The 27,812-nt window shown below is 29.7% G+C and overlaps 4 protein-coding genes across 7 annotated transcripts; 2 read left to right on the forward strand and 2 right to left on the reverse strand.

The window, feature by feature from the left end:
• Positions 1-1,343: 1,343 nt before the first annotated feature.
• On the reverse strand, positions 1,344-5,871 carry LOC145742925 (actin-related protein 3-like). The gene is made up of 11 exons (XM_082560771.1): positions 5,793-5,871; positions 5,285-5,340; positions 4,838-4,950; positions 4,640-4,750; positions 4,400-4,495; positions 4,015-4,266; positions 3,581-3,754; positions 3,205-3,297; positions 2,934-3,059; positions 2,456-2,539; positions 1,344-2,142 (listed from the first exon to the last, which is right to left on the reverse strand). Exons 1-11 carry the CDS (start codon positions 5,834-5,836, stop codon positions 2,047-2,049), a joined length of 1,245 nt encoding a protein of 414 aa, XP_082416897.1. The 5' UTR covers positions 5,837-5,871; the 3' UTR covers positions 1,344-2,046.
• A 1,453-nt stretch (positions 5,872-7,324) lies between these two features.
• On the forward strand, positions 7,325-9,224 carry LOC145742498 (uncharacterized). The gene is made up of 4 exons (XM_082560272.1): positions 7,325-7,399; positions 7,791-8,058; positions 8,504-8,569; positions 9,073-9,224. The coding sequence occupies exons 1-4, from the start codon at positions 7,325-7,327 to the stop codon at positions 9,222-9,224; spliced, it is 561 nt and encodes a 186-aa protein (XP_082416398.1).
• A 475-nt stretch (positions 9,225-9,699) lies between these two features.
• LOC145742924 (short transient receptor potential channel 5-like) lies at positions 9,700-27,624 on the forward strand. 4 transcript variants are annotated; one of them, XM_082560768.1, is made up of 18 exons: positions 9,700-9,852; positions 10,370-10,467; positions 10,636-10,842; positions 11,072-11,270; positions 11,445-11,585; positions 12,218-12,365; positions 13,051-13,209; positions 14,279-14,398; positions 14,545-14,736; positions 15,512-15,592; positions 16,135-16,243; positions 16,797-16,945; positions 22,046-22,198; positions 22,621-22,696; positions 23,725-23,864; positions 25,705-25,835; positions 25,971-26,163; positions 26,689-27,624. In XM_082560768.1, exons 1-18 carry the CDS (start codon positions 9,815-9,817, stop codon positions 26,830-26,832), a joined length of 2,478 nt encoding a protein of 825 aa, XP_082416894.1. In that variant the 5' UTR covers positions 9,700-9,814; the 3' UTR covers positions 26,833-27,624. The 4 variants fall into 4 exon arrangements, with proteins under 4 accessions (XP_082416894.1, XP_082416896.1, XP_082416895.1 ...); XM_082560770.1 differs by lacking the exon at positions 23,725-23,864 and adding an exon at positions 23,162-23,283 and having other exon boundaries at positions 26,689-27,623; XM_082560769.1 differs by lacking the exon at positions 23,725-23,864 and adding an exon at positions 24,637-24,773 and having other exon boundaries at positions 26,689-27,623.
• LOC145742926 (very long chain fatty acid elongase 7-like) lies at positions 17,913-21,092 on the reverse strand. The gene is made up of 6 exons (XM_082560772.1): positions 20,972-21,092; positions 19,987-20,174; positions 19,739-19,819; positions 19,122-19,293; positions 18,541-18,668; positions 17,913-18,303 (listed from the first exon to the last, which is right to left on the reverse strand). Exons 1-6 carry the CDS (start codon positions 21,036-21,038, stop codon positions 18,103-18,105), a joined length of 837 nt encoding a protein of 278 aa, XP_082416898.1. The 5' UTR covers positions 21,039-21,092; the 3' UTR covers positions 17,913-18,102.
• Positions 27,625-27,812: the final 188 nt, after the last annotated feature.

Below are 27,812 nucleotides of genomic sequence, written 5' to 3' on the forward strand. Positions count from 1 at the left end.
TTTTAGAGGAAACTTTTTCTAGTATTTAAACCCTATATCATTTTATATATTTATTTACCATTAATGTGAATTGTTTAAATTTACAGCTTATAGGGTAACTTTTTCAGTACGTAAATAAAAACTGGAGATTATTTTTTTAGCCTGACTTGTGTTTTAATGTCCACGCAACGCGTTACATTTTTTCGTTTTTTTTTTATAAATCTTTTACAAATATTAAAATTATACCCTTCTTTGTTATACCATCTGTCAGTATTTAGTTGAACGTTACACAACCTTTTTTACAGGTAGGCCTACCTATAATATTTGCCTGAATACGATACATATTAATTTAAATGAAGCAAACTAGTTTTTAACTAGACTGTTAAAACAACTTTACGAAACTAATTTGTAATTGTTTTTTATGTAATCGCTTTATTTTTTAACGACAAACAAACACCTGACGAATTACCCATAATAATGTTTTAGTATAACTTCAAATGACGTTAACGTAATAGACTTAAGTGCTAACAGCAGCGAAATGCCCAGGCTTAAGCCTTACCACAACGGCGTAATGCGCAAATCGAGTATAAAAGCACACAATTTATTTTTATTGAAAAAAATTTAAAAGTATAGCGATATTTTATAAAACTAAATGTGAAATAAATTGAATCTCATAATATTATTGATTTTTCCCAATTGTTTTTATAATACATGTTGCCTTAAAACTTTGTTAAAACTACATCATCTTGTTATTTGTTTTCACATGTGGTCTGGTGATCAAACAATCGATGCGTGCTTAACTATGCCATAATTTGGCAAAACACTCGCTATGGGGATATACTTAATGCTGACTTTTTATTATTTTGGCCTCTAGGTGCATTTCTACTTGTGCAACATTTTAATTCTAAAATACCGCTGTCCTGTGAATTGGGAAGATTTTCCTTACCAGATAGCAATATTTAAGCAAGCATTTTTGATACAAAGAGCTTATTTTAAAACGTTTTGATTAAAAAAAAACTTTAAGCGTTTTTTTTACAACAGCAACACTTGCCCAGTAATCTATTTACTTTCTATTAACAAAGCTTAATGTTTAACTTCCAGTGAAAGATTTAGTGCTTTAACTTTTTTCTACTTTTCAAAGTACTTGCTATAGCATTCCCAATAGACAGCCTTCCAATACAAACGTTTGGTACTTCTTTTAAGGTAACAAGTCGTACGAACGTAAAGTTGTCATCATTTTTAACACGGGCTATTTTCTTTGTTAAGGTAATGTGTGTTTTACTATAAGATTTACAGCCTTCTCAATGCAAACTTTACCACTACACCAACATTGTTACTACGTCACAAAGTTTACTTTATGTTTCACTTTATTTTTTTTATTTGATATCAGATTAGAGTAAATAATCCTGGAAGCAAAAAAATATTTAATAACAATAAAGATTATGTAAGCGTTTAAATAGGTCGAAAATATTTTTAATCCAATTACTTAGTTTTTTTTTAATAAAACGCTGGGTATACAAATAGTAGCATTGATTTCAACAAATACACTATTACAGTGTTCAAACAAATTTAATCTGGATTACTATAGTGCAAAAATTACAACAGGAAAGCATATTAGAATCGCAAATTGTAGGATTATAATCTAGCAATGGTTTAACTTTTTTTACTTGTCATTTAGTACAATTTACAATTAACCAATGTATATTTGCTGGATTATAAGAAGAAATATGATGCCAAATGTTGTAAAAAGGACTGCAAATTATTATTTGATGTCAAGATAAGGATTATTCTGCTTTTTTAGTTTACACTTTGTTATAATAATGGCTGCTACAATTGGCCTTAAAAATAAAAACAATATAGTTATTATTAAAATAACAAGAACTAATTACAGGAAACTTTAAAAAACACAATATAACAATGATAAACTGTAAATTAATATTATTGGAAATATGAATACAATGTCTTCTAGTTGATAAAAATTTTATACTTCGGGGGCATTTATGTTAAGTATGTAGGCAGTTCTACACAACATAAGCGCTTGGAATTGGTTTGTTATTTTGTCTGGGTTTAGGACATTGCACCAAATACAGGATTGTAGCGACATATACTAGGTCCACGTTCATCATAATCAGCTTTAGTGTGGCAAACTTTGTAAAACTCGGCCTAAAAGTAAATTAAATTTTTCAACTAAATATTTTAATCAAATTATTTAAAAAACTGAATGACATTGAAACATATATGTTATGGCTTTTTGTCAATTCAACAATGGACAAATAAAGTCCAAGGTTAAATTAACCTAAAAAGTACACAACTTTTTATTAAAACAAACTTTTAATGGTTAATATGTCATTAGAGTAAAGTTATCTCCAATAAATTGCCTGTTACCATTTTTATCTTTAGACCATTGACAGTTTGAAATGAAATTAGCCACAATTTATTAGCCTATGTAATGCAATAGAAAATTAAATTAACTTACTGTTGATGCCAACATAGAGCCGCCAAACCATACAGCATATCTCTGCATGCTGTGAGTTACCACCTGAACTTCCATTGGTTTTGGCTAAAATTAAACAAAACAAAATTGATTTTGACAAGTAAAACAATGGGTTAATTTTTTTTGGTTATCTTTATAAAACAATATTTATGGGTAAATGTCTGGAAGGATGATGTAGTGGTAAAAACACTAGTCCTTAATACATGAGGTCGTGGGTTTAATCCCCACTGTTCTCATGCTGTAGCGTCCTTGAGTTAGGCGCTATAAACGGTATAAACTCCTGATGAGCCAACGCCTAATCAGCAGCTTATAAATAGCGGGCAATTATAATCAATGATATCCCAAACTGCCAAAGACAACTCGAGACTTGGTTGGGGTAATTGACGAAAGTCGGCCTTCCCACATAGGATAAATAAATGTAAAAAAATGATAACATCAAGATTTTTTTAAAGAAAATTACCTTTATTCTTCCCCCACTCAGTTCTTCTGAGATTTTAAGTCTGGCATCAGTTGTTCTCTTAACATCTCTTTGTACCCTTCTTCCAAAGTCTTTAAACATTGTGGATCCACCAGACAGGACTATATTCTACAAATATTTCATAACATAATTTGGTTAAATTTTGGTAGGGGAAGACTTGCGAGGCAGTATCAAAAATACTAATTTACTTTTAAGAAATAAATTGCCATTTGCCATACTATTATTTGAAGCATAATATACAAAATAACCAAACCTTGTATAGTGGTCTTCTGACATCAATTGGGCAGTTCTGAATTACATCATCAACTACAGCTGATATAGGTGTTGTAAAGTCTGGGTTAGCAAACTACAAAAAATGATTTGATTTTTTTGTAAAAAAATCTAAATATTCTGTATAATGTTAACAGAAACCCATTTTGTGCAAGTACACTGATCTATATATAATGGCACCTAGTGGACAATATACCTATATGTCCAATTTATGGGCCTACAAAATAAATAAAACTGCCACTTGCAGTGCGCAGGTAAATTATTGTGGGCAAATATTAGTTACAAGTTGCGACCATATTGCAACAAGTAAAATGATAATTATTCACTATGAAATTTTAGATCAAATTAGTTATACAAACCTCAGGATGAAAAAAGATTTCAGGTCCCAAAAACCTTTCATGCCCGACATCAACGTTAAACTTTTGCCTTGTCACTGAGTTTAGGTTTTCGTATAACTTCACCCATTTTTGGGGATCTGCTTCATATTTGCCAAACTCTTTGGCTATATCGGGACAAATGTAGCAGAATCGCTCCTACAACAAAACTTTGTTATTTAACTTTATTATATACTTATTTGCTGTAGATAATAAAATAACCTTTCATAAATTATTGTGCATACGAACTTTTTTTAAATAAATTAATCTTTAAATATTAAAATAGACATAGTATGTGTTACATCAAACATATATGAAGCTTACATTATTATTACCTTTTTGTTATAAAATTTTGCTAAAACTTACATTGGCTATTTACAAAAAAATTAAATCAGTTTGCAGATTTTTTTTAAATTTACCTTTATTGCCTTTGCAACCTCCATAGATTGCTCAGGTGGTATACCAGTCTCTCTTTCTCTTAACAGTTGTTGAATAAAGTAGGTGATGTCCCTACCAGCAATTGGAATGTGTTTGATGCAGCTTCCAATAACATAACCTTCAGCAACAGGTATGACATGGGTAACACCATCTCCACTGTCAATAACCGTACCAGTTAAAACACGTTCCCCAACAGCTCGTGAGGTCCATGATGCAGCAAGGGCTAAAACAGCCTAAAAATAAGGTTTTTTTTAAAGAAAATTACTAGTATATGTATATAGATATTTTAATGTAATGATGGCCTTATACATGCTTTGTCAACTAGTTAAATAGATAACAAAGATTTAAATAACATTAAACCAATACCTGAACTGCAATATACAAGCCAGGAACATTGAAAGATTCAAACATAATTTCAGCCAAATATTCTCTGTTTTCAGGGGTGTTTAAAGGCGGTTCAGTCTAAAATTAAAAATCGGTTTAAATAGTTAATAATTTGGTTTAAAGTTTGTTGATTGTCTGCATGTGTTTAAAAAAAGATGAAAAAATTGTCAAATATGCATAAACAAAAAGCCCAATAATACAGAAAAAATAAACAAACTTTACCAGTAAAAAATGGTGATCTTCTGGCTCAGCGCGAAGATATTTGAAAATAATTTGTTCCATAAATTTTTCCATCAAATCCCAATCTTCAACTATACCATGTCTAACAGGCCACTAAATTATAAATAAATACCATATACCAGTAAATATTTATCATTTTTAATAAATGTATATAGTTATTTAAATGATCATTTAGCTTACTTTGATGGAATAGTTAGGCTTTTCTTGTGCTTCATCACCTATGAAAAAATCCAAGTCATCAACTCCACGAGCTATTTTATTCCCAACACTTGCTGCTTCTTTAACTGCTATGCCTAAAGAAGTATAAAAAATCTTTAATAGAAAAATAATTTTTCAATAGAAAAAAATAAGGCAGATACTTTTATTGCTATAATAATGCAACAGTGTATTGTCAGTTAATAAATAGGCCTATCATTTTTTTTTATTTTAGTCTTTTTATGTACATATAGGAAATTCACAAAGTAAAAATAAAAAATAAAATAAAACTGTTTTATAAAACTAAATACCATGTAAATATATATATAAATGAATTAATTATATTTTAATAACAAAATATATACATGTAAATTTGAAATATAAGTGAAATGCCTAAAACCAACATAAATATGCAAAAGGAAGTAAACTTACTTGATGGCTGAATAAATTGGGGTTCTGTATTTCCAGCATATCCAAGTTTTGTGTATCTGTTATAATATAAAAAAAAATTTGTAGTTAGCTCATACATAGGCATAGACAGTAACAACATATTTTTTGTATATATTGAAATGTGATTACTTTGTAAAAATTTTATTAGGTTGCCTGTATAATTTTCGGTGACTATATGTACGATATGGCTAACATAGAAAATAAGCTACATTAGTTACTCTAGTCTTTTAACTGCCCTTAAAGGGCTTTAATATTGTCATAATATGGTTGCAACTTTTAACCAATATTTGTCATGGTAATTTTCTCACATACCGCAAATTTTTAATTCAAAGGTTATAGGTTTGACATATACAAATAATAATAATATAAATCTTCAACCAAGCTTCATTATAAATCAATTTTCCTTTTTAAATGATCAGTTAAGTATTAAAATATTTAAATTACATACAATTTGGTATTTACTGGTTTCGTATATAGTTATTAAACTTACCCAGTTCCAACATCAACTACACAGGCAGGTAGTCCACTTGACATTTTTTTAGATTTAAATAAAACTAATTTCTAAACCTAGAGTAGTTGTTATTTTAGAAAAAAAGTTTAATAAATAAAGATTAAAAAGTGAGTAAAATATCGGGTACGACTACTTTAAGTTGTCGATTTGGAATTTTTACAACTTATAAACGTACTGTTACTGTTAAAAATAAATGATTAAGAAAAATCAAAAACACCAGAATACGGTCTTGATTTAATATTTGCTCGCGCACTACATAAACGTAGACGTATTGCAAAATTTAATAAACCCTATTTAATTTAGACAATGTTATACTACATGTTAACAAGAACAAACATTTTTATACTGTGAAATATTTAACATTATTTATTAAAAATGTAAACCATTTGGGCTTGGCCGCGCTATCCCTTCGACTTCATTGCATCGTCGGTCTATGCTCACTCAACTGGAAAGCGGAAAATGAAATTTATTTCACATAAAAATCTTAAAAAGGGAGAAACAATATTTTACATAATGAATAATAAATAGCTTTTAAGTTTAACAAAAATATTTGACGTTTAAAAATAATATTTATTTTATGCAATAATTATCATATAATTCTACACTGTTACCCAGTCAGTTTAAACATTAGGCTTACTTACCGCTAATTCTCGTCTTAAAAAAGCATTTCATAAAAAGTAAAGTACAAATACCAGCACTAGCCTAAAATGTGAGATATGCTCCTTTGTATTAACATATTATATAAATAAATATGGCGTGTTTGCAATGTTAAACTTAGATATTTTTAATATATTACATGTTTGACCTATGATTTAACCCTAAGGACCAAGGTCATGGTTTTGCGGGTATTGTTATCCTAGTGCACCTTGCATTTTAAGCAGGTCTTTACTCAAAATGGTCTATGGTCCAAGGTTAAGGCAAATAAGTTAAAAAAATATTTAGAAAATAATTTTTGCGTAAAATAGTTTAAGAATTGCGGCCTACGGGTGTATATTGGAGACTGTAATATATAATGTTGTTCTATAGGCTACGTGTTTTTATAGAGGTATTACAGACAATATTATTACATTACTGTATTGTCTAGTAAAATATATAGGTTAGTTGAATTTTAAGGAAATGTCTATTTTGACCCGGATGCTTTTCAATTACAAAAATCGAGTATTCTTTGCTGTTTTGTTTTGCCTGGTTGTTACCTTAAACGAAACTGATTAATTATTTAGAAATAGTCGCAAACCGAACTTATCGAAATTGACAATCTAAAAATGTGCAGTTCGTTGCGGTACATAATAAGGGATTTTCTCTTGAAAAAACGTAACATCGCGTGTTTTAGGTCTTTTAAGTATTCTTTGTAAATAAAATAGATTTTGAATAGTTTGAGATTTTGCTCGAATTTTAATTCAGTACGTGTATAGGTTACGAATTATCGTTTTTAATTAATTTGGTTAGGTGTTTTTACGAATCAAACGAAAATAAGTTTTATAATAAAAAATTTGTGAGTCATTCACTTAACTATGGAAGAAAAACGTGAATTACATGACAGTCCAAGTCCTTCAATTCGTTTAAATGGTGACCCAGATGTCATAGAGGTAATGTTACTTTTAAATATAATTTTTGTTACTTTAAAATTATTTTTTATTACATGTCTTCGCAATGATTTATTATACATTATGTAATATCATGAGTATCAATTGTTGTATATGCTAACCTAATATTTTAATTAAAGTTACGTTGCTTTTTATACAATACAAAAATTATCTAATTTACAGACATAAAGCTTTATTTATTTAATCAAGACTGCAATCTGATAGCTTTTGTTTGCTCAAAAGTCAAGATATACAGTAACACATTTGATTCAATTTGTAGAAGGTTTCTCAACCGTATTCAGACGTTACTCATAACCTAAGGCGTAGTTGTAATGTAATTAGGTTCATTTTACATCATTTTAAAGTTGTTGAGTAAAAAATAGTTAAATAAAAGTTATTGTTCAACTTCAAAGTCAACTTTCTTATTCAGCATTATCATAAACCAACGCAACTACCAACGTTTATATCTCTGCCCTTGTTTCGACTTTCTGGATCAAATAGCCCTTTGGAAGAAAGTTCAGCTACAAGTTTGAAGAGTTTAAACCTGCAGTCACCAAAGCCAACCAGGGAACGAAGAAACACACTAGCCTGCGTGTTTGGTGAATCGCGGGCAATTCGAAGTAACAATACAACTCTGAGTCCACTTGCATTACCATCTTTAGGTTTGTTACACATTATAGTTAAATGTTTAAGCATGGTGGATAGACTTAAAAAACATGTGAGAAGCTATAGTTTTCGAGAAAATGTTATCATATATTATTACCCTTATTGAACAATTTGTTTATACCTATTTGACTAGTCTTTCATTTAATGTATAAAACCACCGACCATCCTGGGAAGTGATGTCATAGTTTAAAACGAGCAAGTTGATGAGGAAATGTGTTTGTATTAATTTGAGGTCCGATATTTCGACAATATTGACACAAAATCACAAATCTAAATTTCACAGAAGTCAATGTTTAGCTTGTGACATATGATAAAAGCAAAAAAAGTAATTTAAAGAAATAATCCATAATTTTTTGCAGGTATAAGTTAGATAATATAACAATTTGCTGCAAATAAGAAAGTTTTAGCTTAAAATTTGTAAATTTGAATTGTTTATAATAGGTCTTTCTTTCCACGAAAAACGAAATAGTCTGCCAGCTTCAACCCTTAACCTCAGTATTACAAACGGTAATTACATTTTTTAATTAAATTTTTATAAATCAAAATATATATTTATTTATTAAATAGTGCATAAAATACCATAAGGAAGGTGTAGGTCTATCAACCCAAAAAACATTTTTAAAATTAAGGTTTAAATACAAGAGATTCAACTTAACTTGTTTAATTAGGGAATGTTGACGTGTACATAAGTAGGGGCAATGAAGGCATTTTGTTAAAGAGGAACTGATAGAAAAAAACAGACTATCTTTTAAAAATAATCAAATTGTATAATGTATCCCAAAATATGTTAAAGTTTATTGTAACTGACCTGTACATGTAAGGTTTGCAAACTAACACACTTGAAAAACTTTTTTTAAGGTTTTATTAACATTATATTGGACTTCGCCCATGCCAAATGTTTATATTTGTTTTTTTTTATTCACTTGACCTTTAAAAATAATCTGACACTTATATTTTTATTCATCATATATATTTAAGTCATATTAACACATAATATTTTTTTTCATAAGGCGCCGGTTTAAATGTTAATGGTGATATAGAGCGAGCAGAAGTTATTCCAGATTTTTCCACTAATAGCGACGACAATTTGGATGAAATGTCGTCAAGAGGGCGCACTCCTACACAAGAAAGGCACGTGTGTTTTTTTGTAATGTTCGAATAACAACTTTGCTAAAAAAATTTTTAAAAATATTAACAGCGCAAAATAATTGTATTGTTTTTTAAGACTGGTGAATTTTTATTCAGTAAAAAGTAATAGTATACTTGCTTTGCCGAACCTTTTAATTAGGATTTAAAATATTTATAATTTTTAAATTTTTTCAAGTTTACCTACAACTAATATAAGGTTTTATCGATAAGTATTTCACAAATGGGTTACTTAGGTCTACTCGAAGATATATTAAATTTGAATACGGAAGTTAAATTTGCCCGATAATTCCCATCAGGTTTTTTATATTGTGTGACCTTAGGTTAATTATCTTGAGGCTATATTTTATTTAAAATCATGATAAACATCGGTTAGTGTTGTGTTCTATTTTAAGTATTTTGGCTTATAAAACGCTAAGGGGCATAGCCTGTTGATCAGGCATGCATGAAAAGCGCTCGAACTTCAATATTTTGGCATTCGAGAAATAAGCTGTGATGCGTTAAACGGTAATACTTTTTTTGTAAAAAAATGTTAACGAATAACGAATTCTGATCTTGACGAGTCTAAGGAGCTTGGATTTGTATATTTCTTTACATTAAAACATAATGAAAGAAGCTATACTTGGAAGGTCTTCTAGTTCTAGGTATATATTATGATTTTCTTATACAAGTAGGCTGAAGTGTTATATTAACTTAGAAATGTACTTAACAAATATTTTTAAATTAAGTTAATTCGATCAAAAGCCGTTTTTAAGGTTGTAAATATATAATAATTAAACGTGTCATCTTAAGTTTGCTGACTATGTTACGATATTTTAAAGGCATATGTATACTCAGTATGTATATAACATATTTTAAGCAATGAAATCGTATATATTTTAGGGTTAGCAAAATTATGTGAAGTCTATATAGATAGATTTTTTTAATTCCAAAAATTAATTTAACTTAATTTTAATGGTTTGATAGCAGTGAAATAAATGTTCGTACATTTTTGTCGAGGCATTTAGTTTGTAACTCAATAGGTTTTTTTAATAAACTACGGGTTTTTTACAACCCCGACTTTATTTAGCAAAAAAATTTTACAACCCCGACTTTATTTAGCATTTTATATTACACTTCAAATAGAGCGATTCAGAGAATAATAGCGTTTTACTTGTACAGATCGGAACGGTCTAATCAAACTACGGGGATTGGAATAAGTGGAAGATCGGTAGACACTCGTAGATTAATGATTGTACCTAGGATGATAGACGACGATGGTAAAATGTTTACCTTTTAGTGAGACCAAAAATTTAATTTTTTGAAAATTTGAATTTTTATTTAGCCATATATATAGTTAAAAAGTGTTTCGTTTAAGCAATATTGCCTTAATTATTTAATATTAAATCTTATATTTTTAAATTGAAACTTGTTTTTTTTGTGGTTAGGTGCTCTCAACGAACATGAGCTTAATCTACTTCATTTTTCTGCGGAAGGGGATATGGAAGGATTAAAACAGTTGTTTGAAGAACAAACTTATTATCTGTATCCTTTAAACGTTAATTGCGTGGATTCTTTGGACCGCACAGCTTTAAGTTTGGCCACATTAAATCACCATGTTGATGTTATCAAATTTTTGGTCGGCGATGACGTTCGTAAGTTTTTTTGGATCACTTGTACTTTACGGTTCTCGGGATAACTCTCGTACTTTATAGTCCTATCTAAATCTCTCTCGTATTTCACAGATCTGTGTAATTCTCTCTTGTACTTATTAAACTACTTGTGCTTCACGGTTTTTTCGTACTCGAGGACTGTAAAGTGTAACAGATCCTACTTTAAATACGATTTAAGGTTTTTTTTACTTAAATGTTGGTTAATTTTTAGAGGGTATTGTATTGGGAGATGCATTATTCTACGCAGTGCAGTGCGAATTTATTGAAGCTATCGAGTTACTACTCGAGAAAGATCCGCAAACCTCACTTCAAGTTCTGCCTGGTACTACGTCACCATTTGAACCTGGCCTTACGCCCTTTATGTTAGCTGCTCATAAAAACAACTACAAAATTTTGTCTATTTTGTACCGGTAAAAATACTGTTTATTAAAACCTGACTTATTTTTTAAAATAGCACATGCCTTTTTCATGTTAATTTAATTTATTGATGACCTAAATTCATAAAATATAAGAACAAAATTTGTCTTTTTTTTATAGATCTGTTTTTTATATCTAATTTTACTTTATGTATAATTTCGATTAAGGTACTCCCACCGACTAACCTTTAGCGATAATGAGCTTCTTTTAGACGAGGGTTTTGACCCTTATTCATGGGATGCCGTAATGGAAAGGTTGCTGCACTACAGGGCCCGTGCAAGTCCGGCTTTCATGCTTCTTATGTATAAGTAAGTATATGAATTGTATAAATACGAAAATTAACTTCTATTAAAAAATATTTTTATATTTTTGTAAAAATTCTTTATTATAATTTTTAAGATTAAGTTTCTGTTACTTAAAATTCAAATTTTTTTTGGCATCCCTAGAATTTTTTCATTTTTATAACGTTTATTTAATTGCCTGATAACGCGTGTAGCGTGGTATGCCTTACGCGATTTCAAGAACAAGTTTCGTGTTTTGACCGGTCGGTGTGATTAGTCTAGGTCACGTGACATTTTGATTAGCTTGATCGTTGCATTTGTTATCAGACTTCTGACTGTAGTGTTTGAATGTGTAGCGTTGTTTAAAGTGAAACGCTCTTAATTACTAGTGATTTTTTGTTCTTTTTGTTGATGTATTATTAACTGATATTTGCTAATTCAGCACTTAACCAGTAGGCGAACTGAATTTTAGTTGGTCTAACAGTGAGTGGTCTGTACAGACAGGGTTTTAGGCCTTAGTAAGTGTAACTGCTTACATATACATCCTTCCAGTTTGACATGTTTTTATTTAGGTTTTTCGTCCATTAATAAAGTTTGCCCTATAATTCTGGTGAAATTACATTTCAATGATATTGATTTTTGTTTGTTAAACAATTTAGTGAAAAGGGAATGTCATGGGATCCTCTCAACTCGTCTATGGATTTATTTGGCGAGCTTCAAGAACTGGCCAAGCGTGAGCGTGAAGTCGACGAAGCATATCTCCAGATGGCTGAAAGATGCGAGACTTTTGCTCTTCAACTTTTGCAGGTAAGTCAAGGTTAATAATACTATCCTTCTCTTAACTACTGTATAAGGCTGTAAAATACTCAAAAGGTGAACACCAATTAATCGGTAATTAACAAAGTTAAATTTTTTTGTAGAAACTTAACTCTAAAAAACATTATCAGACCTGTTAACTTTTATTAGAATGTGCTTACGTTGATATAGGTCAGTTTATTTAATTTTTAAATCATGGTAGTGTAAGGATATATAAGTTTAATATGACCGTTTACTGGGTTTTAAACGTTGTAATTTTTTAACTGGTGTAACCATCATTGGGCTGTCGTCGTCTCGCCGTAAAGCCGGTTCAGAAACTTCTTTTAAACTTACCTTCGTTTAGTTAAGTAGCAACTTATTATAAACTATTGGTTTTGTAAATGTAAATTTGTTTATTTTGTTTGTTTTATTTAAATTTTAACGGTTATTCATAACTTTAGTTACATTCCGTTTAATTTACCCAATCAACATTAACGAAGTTAATGTATTGTGTAACGTATTACCAATTAACAAAGTTACTTTTTTGGTTAACTTTGTCCACCTATGTCGATACTGTATGTTTTAGATATGTTCTTATGTAAAGGTGTGTGTTACTGATTTTTTTGTGTGAAGTGCTTGTGTAAAAAACAATTTTTTGCAAGTCATTTGCTGACTTTGATTTTTCTAATGTCTTAAGGAAGTTCGATCTGCAAATGAGCTGGCAGATTTAATGAGATATGATTTAGATGACGAAAGAAATCCGAATAGTGATGTTTTAAATAATGAAATAACAACAGATGGTGTAGGAATCGAAAGTCGACAACAAATCAAATTTTATCTCAAGCCAATTGAAAAGGTAAATTATTTTATATTGTATCACTAGTCGACTAACTCTTTTGATTATTATATGGTGGTTTAATTTTGTGATGTGTTTAAGCTATCCGTAAACGCCGGGCTCAAGGGCGAATGGTGTGGCACTGGTGCGGCTCGAACCGAAACCTTTCGGCTCGCAGTCCGACACCAGAACCAAAATAAATGTTTGGTCCTTATTGAAATTAAATTTTATTGAATTTCCCATAGTGACACAAAAACCCATAAAAAATTATTACTAATTTTTAAACCAAGTTTAGAAATAAAGAATAAATATATATAAAGCCTGTTGTGTTATGATAAGTAGATTAATTTAAAACGAGTATTTGCCAAAAGCGCTTCTCTGTTTAGTAATTTGATGAATAGCTTTGATCCGCAAAAAAATACCGTTATTTTTGCTTGATTTCTCAGGCATATAACATAACAAGAACAAACGGAATTACCATTTTACGTTTTGGTAAACGTTTTTTTTTTATTTACCATAAACATTCGTGAAAATTTTTTCGGGTTTAAAATTTGATTCAACATACGATCCTCTTCAAACAAATTACCAAGCACGAGAAACCGCTAAATCCGTAACCCCAGCCGCAAAAATAGTTTAAAAAACTGATTAGCTCGATTACAACCACAATCATGACTTTACTCATTAAAATGTGTACGAAAAACTAAACAACTTTTTTGTGATTTTAAACAAAAACGTGCAACAAACAAAAATATTTGCTAGAAATAAAAGTAAATTTTTTTTTATTTGTACAATTTTATTTTTAATATTTTTTTGTATTTATTCTTGATGTGAAAAGGACGAATTTGGCACGGCCTAAACATAAGAGTAACATTTGTTACTCCGACTAGTTGACTTTGACAGTTTGAAATATATTTGATTATAATTGCCCAAAAATTAACCTGCCGATTGTTTAGCTTAACAGTAGTTCGCACCGTTCATAGAGCGCTATACTCAAAGGCTAGAGCGCTACAGCATGGAAGCAACCCATATCAATCTAACGGGCCGACTATCTGTATTTATTTGCCTTAGCAACTGATAATTTGTCGTTTAGGCTTTAAAATATGAAATGAAAGATTTTGTGACGTCAGACAATTCTCAATTGGCACTGATTTACATTCAAAAGGGAAGCATGTTTCGCAGATTAAAAGGAATTAAAGCAAATTTAGTTCAGGTTTGTTTTTTTACTGAAGATACTTATAAAAATTAATAACTGTTACATTTGAAAGTTTGAGCATGTTTTTAAAAACTGTTGTATGTGTCCAAAAGATCTTATCAGTGCTTTAAAAAGTTGAGTTACCTTTTTTGTCTTTTTTTCAGATTTTGCTCGGTTTCGCATTTCCTATTCTAAGCCTTGCATTTCTAATCGCTCCTAAAAGTTCATTAGGAGGTCTTATGTTCAACCCAACGGTTAAGTTTTGGTGTTGGGTTGTGTCTGAAGTTGTATTTATTTTCTTACTTCTTACAAATACGATATTAATGCAATATAATGTCTTCATTGATCTAAATTGGGTAAGAAAACACTTTTATGTAAAATGGAAATAAACATGTTTGTTTTATTAATACATTGTTCAATTCAAAGCGTATTTTTTCAGATTTAATTAAAATAATGTACCGACTGTTGTTTATATCTTCTTTACCTTTTTTTACTTATTTTTTATTTTTTTCCATATCACCTTAAGGTGATAGTTTTTATATTTTTTATTGGGGAAGGGTGTGCTGTTATGACGTGTTTTCAGCTATCCGTAAACGCCGGGATCAAGGGCGAATAGTGTGAAGTTGGTGCGGCTCGAACCCGAAACCTTTCGGCTCGTAGTCCGACGCCATGACCGTTTTTTTTACTTATATTATGATGTTATTAAAATAGATGTCGGAATGCCACCAGGTGCTTTTGTTAAAAAGATAATACTGCCTGAGTTTCGTGAAAATTAGAAATTATTTTATTCCAGTTAATCATATTTTTTTATTAAATAGATAATAATAAATCCTTTGTCAGGTTTCCTGACGGGTTTAATTTTAAAAGGCAATTTTAAAAATTAAATTTTGTTGTAACGATTGTTTGAAATCATTTCTTAAAATTTAATTCTTAAAACAAATTAAAATGAAAAACAAGTTAAGTAATTTTTAAATACAACTTTCATAAGCCCTTTGCTTAAAAAATAAAAAAACTCGCTTTGTTTATAGCCAGCTTCTTTAACTTCTCTGTTTAATATGTACCAAAAATTTTAACTTATTTTATTTACATATTTTTTTAGTTTTTTTAATAACCTTTAAATTTTTGTTACAGGGTATTTCCCCGTTATTATGCATCGCCTACTTTTGGATACTTGGGAAATTCTTTCAAGAAATGCGAGAAATTTTTAGACAGGTGATAAATGGTTCAAGTTTGCTTTTAAAATGTTTTTTCAAATCAAAAAGTTATTTTATCATATTAGTTTTATAATTTTTTTGTATGGTAATATAACTTTTTTTTTGTATAGGCTATATCTTTATCCTCGATGTGGAAAGGTCGAATGCGCGACTTAAACATAGAGTAACATCAGTTACTCCGACCCAGTCTCGAGTTGCCTGTGGCAGTTTGGGATATTATAGATTATAATTGCCCTTATTCAGTGTGCTTTCTTGTAAGTTTCCCATCTATTTGTAAAGTGTTGGTTCTTTTTATTATGATCTGCATTTAAAAATAATGCTGTATAATATAATTTTGATTGGTTATTTAAACTGAATAAGATTTAACTTTTAAGTTGTATGTTTATGTTTAATCTGTAATTCTACTTGGATGGCATGATATAAAAGTTAATAAAATTGTAATATTAATGACAAACACGCAACATTTATATTAACTTTTTCAACTTTGATTAGCTTAAAAAGCGACATTGTAACAAATAATATACAATATTTAATTTTCAGGGATTAAAAGAATATTTATCAGATATCTGGAATTGGAACGATATGTTCACAATTGCCCTCTATACAATGTTTATGGTTTTAAGACTGGCCCACATCATTCAAAACAAAGGTTATTATAGTTGTTTAAAACTTGATAATTAATACACTTTGGAGTAACAACTAACACCCCGACCCAGTCCTGAGTTGTCTTTGGCAGTTTGGGATCATATTTTTTTGTATATATCTTTATCCTCGACGTGGAAAGGTCGAATGCGCAACCTAAACATAGAGTAACATTAGTAACTTCGACCCAGTCTCGAGTTGCCTTTAGCAGTTTGGAATATGGCTCAGCAGGAGATCGCATCGTTTATGGCGTCTTACTTAAGGGCAGTACAGCATGAGCTCAGTGGGGATTGAACCCACGACCTCATGTGTGGTGTAGCAAGTGTTATAACCGCCACACCACGCTGCCGTTAGGTGTTCAAATCTGTTCAAATATTTTAAAATATATTAACTAAATAACCTTACTTTTTAAATAATTGCATGAGTAAAAACTTTTAGTAAACACTTAAATACTTTTTTTAATTTTTTGAGTTTTCGCTTTGTGCGGTAATTCCTTAAACACAAGTCTTTATATAATCTGTGTTATAAACAACACATTTTTAAACCTATAAATATTACAGGACACACACGAAGTAGTTCTCATTACTGGCACGAAGACATGTTTGATCCACTGCCACTTTCCGATATATGTATTGCGATCTCTTACATTCTTATACACATGAGAATAATGGAGTTATTAAGGGCAGAACGTACATTTGGACCATTGCAGGTATTAAGTTTTGTTGTTTTGCAAAATATATAAAATTTAGTCGGCAGTGTGATGTAGTGGCAAGAAGTTCAAGAACACTTGCTTCATCACACTTGGTGGTGGGTTTAATCCTCACTACGCTCACGCTATAGCGCCCTTGAGTAAGGCTATAAACGGTATGAATTCCTGCTGAGCCAATGCTCAATCAGCAGTTTAATTATGGGGCAATTATAATTAATAATATTCCAAACTGGCAAAGGCAACTCGAGACTGGGTTGGAGTAACTAATATACCAGCATATAAGCATAAGTCACATGTCGCGTGACTTGCAAGCATCGAAAATTATAGTTAAAATGGAAAATAGGTTATTTTATTTTCTGTATTTTATGATTGTTTGCCAAAATGTCAGCCACTAGATGTCAGTGTTAATCTTATTTATATCGCGCCAGCAGTGTGGTAAACCGGCCATACTCTGGTAACAGGCATGGGAGTAAACAAGCTAAAAGGTTTTGAGTTAGAGTCGCACTTATGCCACACTATTCGTCCGTAAGCCCGAGCGTTTACAAATGGCTTAACGACGTCCCAATAACGCTTAACGACGTCCCAATTAATTAAACGTATTTATTAAGATGCATATCAATAAACATTGCAGCACAGAAAAGCTTCCGTTGCATATAAAAGCATATTATAAGGAACAAGGATTAAAATTGTAAATTAAAAAAAAGTAAAGGCAATTTTCCTAAAGTACCAAATATATTATTAAACACAATTAAAAATAATAAAACACAAAAAAAAATTAAAAAATAATTAACACAGCTATTATAAAAAATAGGTAGTTTTTGTTTTTATTTGACTAAAAAAATAAGATTAGATAAAAAAGGTTAACACAAAAAAATTAGATTTTTACTCAATTAATTTTTTCTATTTTAACTATGTTTTTGTCTTTAAAACTAATATAATTAATTTACAAAATTTGTAAAAACCTGCACATAAAACATAATATTATGTTAATTCTTAAAGCATAGTTGATTTAGCTTAGGACAAGCAAATTAAAAAAATACTGATATATAAGAGAAAGGGAATATCTGGGAAAAAGGTTCAAATTTTTTGCATTTTTCCTATTTTGACAGATTTTGTTTTTTTCTTATTTTAGTGTTAGCAAAAAAAAAAATTACCGCTTATTCTTGTTTAATCCCATTTTGTTTTGTCGATGTTGCGCTTTTCTTCATTTTGAAAATATAAGTACGAATATAAAAATTTAAAAACAACCCTAGCAAGCTAAGAGCGTAACCGACGTTAAATAGAAGAAGCCACAAGGGATAATCACAACCATACATAACGTTGTTCACGCAAAAAAAGAACAGTATAACAAACTGACTCTAAAAAATCAAAAATAATTTTAAATTAATAAATAAAATAATTTTTTTTGTATTTTTTTTTAAATTTTAAAACATAGAAATATTATATTGTAGTACATTTTCAAATAAAGAACCTAATTTTGGTAATCAAAATTGAATCTGCCTTAAAAAATCTTCATATTTTATATAAAAAAAGGGTTAATTCAGTGCCTCGTGCTGGCATAGTGATTAGGTAAATAAATAAAAAGCCAAACTTACCAATTGCAAAATTGTAATGTATTTTTTCCACCACAAATATTTTTGCATGTGAGGCCCGACAGCAGATAAACCATAATAAGTGTACATGACTGTATGAACAAACGAGTTAATCCCTCCAAAAATAGCAGCTGCGAAGAGAATTACAATCACGATTAATCAATATATTTTTTGTTTTTTATTTAGTGTAAGTATAGGTTCTCGTTTAAGAAAGGTCGACTTCACGACCTAAACATAGAGTAACATTTGTTACTCCAACTCAGTCTCGAGTTACCGTTGGTAAGCTTGGATATTATAATATATAAATGCCCGATAAATAAGCTGCTGATTAAGTGCTGGCTCACCAGGGGTTAATACCGTTTAGAGCCTTACTCAAAGGCGCTACAGCATGAGAGAGCAGTGGGAATAGTGTAGGAAGTGTTTTGACCACTACACCACGCTATCTAAGCAATAATATAATCATTCTTCAACACTAGTATTACGCTTTAACAAATATGTTATAGTTAAACATAACACATTGCTTAATACTTTTTAGTAAGACCACATTTCTACCTAAGTTATATTACCTATTTTCTATTACTTACATTGGCCACCGCCTGCATATTTTACAGCACACAGCCAAAGAAATATCATACTTGAATGGTGATACACATGCAAGAAAGATATTTGGTTATATTTTTTGCGTAGGGCGAACATAAATGTCTCTATAAGCTCAATGTATTTTGAAAAGTAGTAGAGCCAACACACATTTAGCATCTAATAAAAGGTAAACATATCATTAAAGTATGTTGACTTTAAGTAATTTACCCAACACATTTAAAACAAATAAAAATATGTCGTTGTGTCTAAAAAATAATGCCAGTTGCACTTTTAATTAAAGTTTAAATCAAACCATAACATTTTAATTTATTGAAATTAAACGCTATCAGTTGCCAAGGCCACAGATATTATGTTAAATAAATATTTAAATGATTAAAAGTTACTTAGTAGGACGTTGCTGTTTGAATTGTAAGCTTACAAAATATTTAACCTTGTTTTGTGGAGTTATTTTGTTTATTCACTTATCTATAAATCAACATACTAATATAAATGAAGGACAACTTTTTAAGCTAACCAAAGGTTAACTTTGATTATCAGATTGCATTTTGAACTTTAACCGTTTGTTGGCAACGTTATTTTATGATAAATGAACTTTGCTTACCCTCATAGCTAATGGAGACCTTCCATAGTTCACGGGCTGGCATGTAAAACTGTTATATTCATAATAATCAGAAACAACAAACTGAAAAAAAATAATTTGTAATTTTAAAAACTTTGATATGAACTAAAAATGTGATTTTTTTTATTTCTAAAGTATACTTTATACTTTGGTTGTTTTTTAGTCTTTTAACGCCCAAAAAACAGTCACTTTTACAAACTCTTTAGCGACGATCGACTGTATATAATTACCTCGTAAGTCATGTACGCAGATAAAGCGACCATAATAAGGTTGTAAAGTATAAGGATCGGTTTAAGTTTGTATGTAGGTAACTTCGCAGTAAATTCTTTGCAATGTGTACAGAAAAATAAATACACAATCACAATCATAATAGGATTCCATGGGCTACTGCTTAGCAAGAAATCTTTTGTCCGTTCATCTAAATAACATATAAATTACGATTTTAAATGCAAAACAGTACATATTATGTGACTTAAACGATATAATTTATATTTTAAGCTTTGGTAAAAATTATCAGGATTGTTAAACATTTTGAATGATAAAAAATTCATTACTTTAAGTCCTGTGACCGCAGGTTAGTTCGAAGGACAACTTTGTTTCGACACAATTAATTATTAACTACATGAAATTGTGATTTGTTAGCAAATAGATTTAAACAAGGTGGCAAGCACATTAAAAACGGTAATAAAAAAGGTCAAAAATAACTAGGGTAGTAGACATTTTAATTTCAAGGGTTGCAAATAATAAAACGCAGGGTAAAAAAATGATTACGCAATCTGTTAAACCTACAACACATTTTTATTATAAATATAATTGTTCTGCGTAATTTTGGTGTGATAAGTTATAAAGGGTAAAGGCTCGCCCTACAGGCTGTATTTTTTTACTTAGTTGGCCGGTTGTTTTAAAAACCCCGCAACGTAACACGAAAAGAAAAAAACATCCATAAATATTGGAACTATCACTATTCATTTGTTAATTAATAATTATATGTTAAAAATTAAACACAGCGAGCGCCCGACTGTATTCACAATAGATTAAATGGTTATTTCCGGTAAGGCGTTAGCGCTTCGAACTTTGCAATAGAACAATTCATAGAATGACTTGGCTATATAATAGTTGTTTGTGTATTACGCCAACTTGAAAATGTATAGTAGCTGAATTATGGCTAGTGACTCACGCTTTACAGAAATCTGCAACGTATTTAAAATTTCTTACCTGCTTGATCGTATATCATTTCTTGATACAAATTTTGGATTTTTACCAAAGTTGACGAATGGTTCATTTTGTTGTTTCTTTTTTGAAATTGATTCTATGTAAAATCACTACAAACTTTCCTAAAAAGACAATTAAAATTTGTTTGAAATTATTACTAAAATTGTTATCGGTATAATAGTATATGATATTTAAAAGCTGAATATTGAATTTTGTTTTAAAAATACATAGAAATAACAAACTTTTTGGTCCTAGCCCTAATCTTTAAGTTTCTACGCTCTAACCTTTACTATTCTGTCCCCTGATACTTTAATTTATACAACCAGTCGGTTGGTATGCTCTCTTTTAAACCAAAGCGAAAAGCTGTTTCTACGCAAGCGATCGGCCGACCACGTGATATTACGTCACAATATTTGCTTTCACGGCTTAGTGGTTTTTACTACAAGCCCAATGCCTTGAACAGTTGTATTAAACAGGAAGCTGCTTTCGAACAACCCTTGTGCACTATTAATGAGTTTTTACCTATCTACAACCATGCGTTTTATTTATTAGCATATTGCATTGAAAAAAGGCAAAAGTTGTTAAAATTAAAGCATTTTTTGAATTCTTTTTAACGTTATGTAAAAGCTGACAATTTAGGATTACATTTTCTCCTTACCTTGCCGGTTTTTTGAATTTTAATCTAAGGCTATATTTACCCTAACCCTAACTCTAACTCTATTTATATAGCTAATTATTTTTTTTATTTCAATATTTTAATAACTACACATTTTTTTATCCATTTCCTCTTACGGTGATAGGTTTTGTGTTTTTATTGAGAAAGGTTGTGCAGTTACGTGTTCAACCTATCTGTGAACGCCGGTTCAAGGGCGAACAGTGTGGCATTGGTGCGGCTCGAACCAGGGACCTTTGGCCTCGTATAGTTTGATAGCTTGACCGCTTAACTACACTGTTGTTTTTGTTATATTCGGTTTTCGCTTTTGTTCGGCCCATTTTTCAGAAAATTGTGACTTACAGATTCTTTTTCTTTAGTAAATCTAAATACTGAAACAAACTTATTTTTATCCTCTTTTTTAGGTTTCACTTAACCTTATGCTGCATGATGCGTTCAGATTTTCCGTCATCTTTGGAATTGTGTTCCTGGCTTTTGGAAGTGGGATTACTGAGTTATATACACCCTATGGATTCGACAAGCACTGTTCATGTAACGACACATCACAATGCAATACAGTAAGTTGAATTTTTTAAGAAAGTCAGTGTAATCCTATTCAAAATAATATTACTTATATGCATAAGTACTGAGTGTTTATTATAACTGAATTAGTCAATTAACAAACCGACAGCGTGGTGTAGTGGTCAGTACATTTGGCTTTACTAAATAAGTTCGACCTCCACTGCTCTCATATGCTGTAGCGCACTTGAGTAAGGTGCTATAAACGATTTAAACCCCTGCTGAGTCAATACCCAATTACCACCTTAGTTATCGGAATTTATAATTTATAATATCCTAAACTGCCAAAACTATTTGAGACTGGGTCGGGGTAACAAATGTTAATCTATGTTAAAGTCAAAAGTTATCCTTTTTCACAAAATAAATAAATATTTATAAATAAGTTAGGTTAAGTAAATTTGTCAATTTTTTATTTTAATAGAGTTTACCATTAGTTCAACTTTGGATTCCAACTCCGAATGGCTCAGATGCTTTGCCAGCCTGTGTTTCTTGTAAAAGTAAGTTTGTTTTTTTAAATATTTTACATAGTTTTAAATTAAATACAAATATATTCAAACAATTTTTTCAAAATAAACAAAAAAGAAAGTGTATAAACTTGGGGTCAGCTGTACTTTACGGTCCTCGAAAAAACTTGAGACTGTAAAGGATGAGGGAGAATTTGCTGGGGTCGTAAAGTACAAATGATTTATTGATTTAATAAAATTATTTTATTGCATAATAACTGTAAATAAAAATTAAAAAAATATGGGCTTTTGATATTGATTAAGCGTTTTTTTATCCACGAGAAAGAATTGTTTATAATTTACAGAAAATGTTATCCGCTCTAGCCTTTACCAGTTTCTTCGCTATCTTTAAAACTAAAAATTTTAATTGTTTGAATATTTGTTTAAATTAAATTAGTTAAACGTTCACCATGGCGCAAATAAACATTACAAGAAAAGATAATTTAAATTCAATTTTAGTCACGGGGACCAGCATATTTACAATAGGCTATATTCTTTTTTGGTCTTTATTTGGGTATGGGGAACCAGGTATTTGGACTGAGGTTGATAACTGTCCGGACGACCACTTTGGTGCCAAAGCGGTGTGTTTGTCATGGCATCATTTATTTTAATGTGAATGTGTTCATTCATATATTTTTTTTTTTTTTTCATGTCTTGGACATTATTTTATATTTTAGATAAATAATTGAACCTTACATTATTTTGAGTATCCTGGTATGGGATTTTTTGATTTTTAATTTATTTTTAAATAGTAGTGTTGTCACGTCAGTTGTTAAGTAATTTTTTATAAAGTTTGATTAAAGTTTGATCCGATTGCTTTTTCCATAAGCTATAGTTGTTTAATATTTACATCATTTGGCATTTTCAATTTTTATTAAATCTAAAAAACGTTTGTTTTTTAGATTATCAGCTACATTAAATTAATATCTGGTAATGACAGATTTTAATTTTAATTTAGTTTTAGCAAAGAGTTTGCTTTTTAATTTTAAATATTTCCCACAAGTACTTTAAATCTTATTCAGAATTTACTGACGTCTCCCTTAAGCTTACAAATATATTTACGTCACTGGAGGCGCTTTTTTGGACTGTTTTTGGATATTGGAAACACGAGGACGCTTTAAATTTTTCAAACTGTCCATACGATATGATTACAACGTCCACGGTCTATGTTATTTTAAATAGATTTTGATTTGAAAAATAACCCTAGTTACATTATAGCACTTAATTTTTTTATAGATTTCGAGTGGTTTTATTTAAACTAGTAACTTACCTAACTAAATTTAAATATGGTTTTAAAAAAAAGTCCCTTTTAAAAACGAATCCATTGTTTATTTGCAAAAGTTTTTAGTGCAACAATATAACATAACATTCCGTTCAATATTTTACATTTTTGGTAAAAAAAATTTTTTTCCAAACCCATCTTATTACAGAAACTGACATGAAGTCTCTGCAAATGACCACGTTTGCTGGTGCGTCATTTGGTTTATTTTGGACCCTATTTGGGTATGGTTCACCACAAACGTGGTCTCATATTGATAACTGTAGGGAGTCCAAATCGTTGCAAGAAGCGGTTAGTTTAAACCAAATCTGCAAAGCATCTTTTTTGTATAATCTCCTTTGATAATCATTTCGTTTTGCGGCCTTATTAACTAATAGAAAACAAATTGTCATTCTTTTTATTTCTTTACGACTAAAATATGGCATGGTTTCTTAAACTTGTATACAAATTAATATTTCATTAAACACAAATAACTATGATAAATGCTATATTTGCTTACAAATACTTAAGTTTTATATTACATATCCTTATGTTATTCTAACAAAATAATCTGTGCTGATGATACTTTTTCGCCTGTAGTTATTGTGTGTACACACGTTTTGTAATTATCTAAGATAACTATAGGCAAAACACTTTTAATAATTTAAATTTCCAGGTAATAATCCACTATCCCAATCGGTTACAAAATTCCTCCCGACCTTACTAGAAATGTTTTGGTCGTTGTTTGGATACGGTAATCCTTTGGAGTGGTATCAGTTTAACTGTGCAAGGGATTTAAGAGTCGAATCAATAGTCGGTTTAAATTGGTGTTAGGTGGCGTTACAATATTTGTTTGTGCACTTGGTGTTTTATATAACTGCTAAAGATCCGGTAGTGTAGTATATCGGTCATGGCGTCGGACTACGAGCCGAAAGGTTTGAGTTAGAGCCGCACCAATGCCACACTATTTGCCCTTGAGCCCGGTGTTTACGAATAACTTAAACATCTTCCAATATCACATCCTTACCCTACCTATAAAATATCAGAAACCTATTCCCTTAAGGAAATATGGACATAATGTTTTATATTACAATTTAACTGGTAAGCATCGAATTAGAGCCGAACGGTTTTAAGTTCGAAACGTACCAATAAATTCTACATTATTTACTTTCACGTCTTCGTTCACAGATAGCACAAATTCATTTACAACTTCTTTACAATTACAATTTTATGCCATGGATATAACAATTACGACGACTTTTACATTCTCTTCTTTAAAATATTAAGGACATTTATTTGTCTGTTTTGTTTTTATTTACATTTAATTCCATTTTTAAATGGTTTGTTGAAATGACTATTTTGCTTTTTTATTTAATGCCTTTAACATGGTTGCATGAAAATGCATGAAGAATGGGCAAAATTTTGAAAAATTTTGAAATTTACTTATGCTTTCGTTTTAATTTAATGATAGGTGTTTAATTTTAACATTTTTTAATTTTTTAACTTTTTTCATTTTAAAAATCGGTTTTGTTTGTTATTAACATTGCATGCTTTATTCGTCTATTAATTTGCTGCCTGTTTTCAAATTGCAAATTCTAAAAAACATATATTTATTTTTTTAATAAATTTATTTCATGTTTTAAAAGTTTAAAAAAAATTATTATCTCAAACCTTTACTACTAAAAAACTAAAAATAGTAAAAAAAATTCTTTCTCTTGAAATTTTATTTTTTTTGTGTTTTTAGGCAGGTGTTGTGATTATAGGTTTGTATCATTTCGGAGCTATAATAGTGTTGGTTAATATGCTCATTGCAATGATGAGTAATAGTTTCCAGAAAACTCATGACGACTCTGAAAGAGAATGGAAATTTCATAGGTAAAATTTTCGCCTAATTAATAATTTGTCATATGTAGTAAAAAAATTTTAAGTAAACACAATCGCTATTTAATAATCGCTAATTATATCGGGGCTGAATATTAAAATGTAACATTGTTTTTTTTATCATAACAGAACACAACTTTGGTTGAAATTCATCCGCAATGAAATTGATCGTCCTCCGCCAATGAATTTAATTCCTCGATGGAGAACAATTAAAAAATGTTGTGGGATTATTAAACATCATGTTCTTAAAATGTGTAAGAAATGCGATCGATCCAGAAATGAAAATGGTATTAACAGTCAAGTGTTGGGAAATAGATTAAAGGTAAAGCTTCTTACTATAACGGTTAAAATTAAAGTGTAACAATTTAATTTTAATTTTTACAAAACATGTTATTTTAAATGAGAATAAAATTAAAATAAGGGGCAGTTTTGTAAATAAGTCTTTTTAGGGTCTCAGTTTTGGAAGTTTTTGTTTGTTAAGCGAAATTTTTGTATGAAGTATCACAAATATTGATAACTAAGATTCTTAAAAAAAAATTTATTTTACTTGAAATTGTTTATAGCTATGTTATGTCATAATTTTTTTTCTTTCTTAGCCTTTGTCACCGAGTTCTACAAATTTACAACAGGAATATGTTAAAAATATTGAATTTAGACATTAAACTGGCAGCATATTGTTATAGTCAGAACACTAACACTTAATCAGCAGCTCATAATTAAATATATTTAATAACATCCTGACTGCCATAGGGTAACTAATGCTACAACCATGTTTAGAATGTGAAGTTGACCTTTTCTCATCGAAGATAAATAAATGTAAAAAAAACTTAAACATTAATATTTGCAGCTTCGAAGAAAAACGTTGGGTTTAAACGACCTATCAGGAACAGCAACTTTGTTTGAGGGTGAAAGTAGATATTCCAAAGTTTTAAGACTGGTGGTGTTACGCTATGTCAAAAAGAAGGTTTTGCACGACGAAATGGTGATTTGATAACATTGTCGAAGATAGACTTAAAAAAATGATCAAAAACCTTTTATTTTGTCAGTATTTATACATTTAATACAACTATACAAAAACTTTTAGAACTTTTTTTAAACAAACGTAAATAACAAATTGCAACACTTTACTTATGGTTGGTTTTTTCGCATAACTAATATAATAAGAAAAGCTAAATTAACTATCTTTTGGAGCTGGCATTTTGGATAAACAAAAGTATAATGTCCTATATTATAAATTATTGAAATTGTTGTAGTTTAAACCTAGTTTCAATTTGTAAACCGAATTGTCAGATTCTAATCTAAAATTCTTCTCTGTTTTTTAAATATAACAAAGGCTTTTCAAAAAGTTAAAAGGTAATGAGGCGTAGTTTTGTTTTTTCTACTCTGCAACTTCCGAATTTCAAAAGTTTACCGAATCTTTTCGTAAGTTATTATTTATATGTCCGTTATTAAATTAAGTTAATTTAGTTGTAAAAATTCAGCACTTGAAATTTAAAAAATTAGACAAAAACTCAACAAAATTTAGCAAAGATTGAGGTTTCTATAGTTATAGTAATATTTGTTTTATTTTTCTTTAACTATGTTAAATTGTAAACAATTGACCTTTTTTATTTCTCTTTTAATATATTATGCTTATTCTTCTATAATAACTGTCAACAAATTATTTATTGAACTCTTTTTATTTTTCAGAGCCTAAATTTATTTTATTTGCGATAAGTTTTATGTAATAATTAAATTAATTGTTTAAATTTTTTTTTACTTGAAACGCAATGCTTCGCATAATATTAAATTAAACAAAAAAATACGGTTAAATTTTGTATTCTATTTATTATCGATAGCATTAAACTTTTGTTTAAAAATATTTACATATATTACCAAATTTTTGCAAATTAATCGCCCGTAGCGTTAAAAATAAAAACAACTAGGAATTGATAAAAAAGCTTCAAATTTGTCATCGTCAGATCGCTTTTG

This window comes from Corella eumyota, chromosome 2, assembly GCF_963082875.1.
Source record: "Corella eumyota chromosome 2, kaCorEumy4.1, whole genome shotgun sequence".
NCBI lineage: Eukaryota > Metazoa > Chordata > Ascidiacea > Phlebobranchia > Corellidae > Corella > Corella eumyota.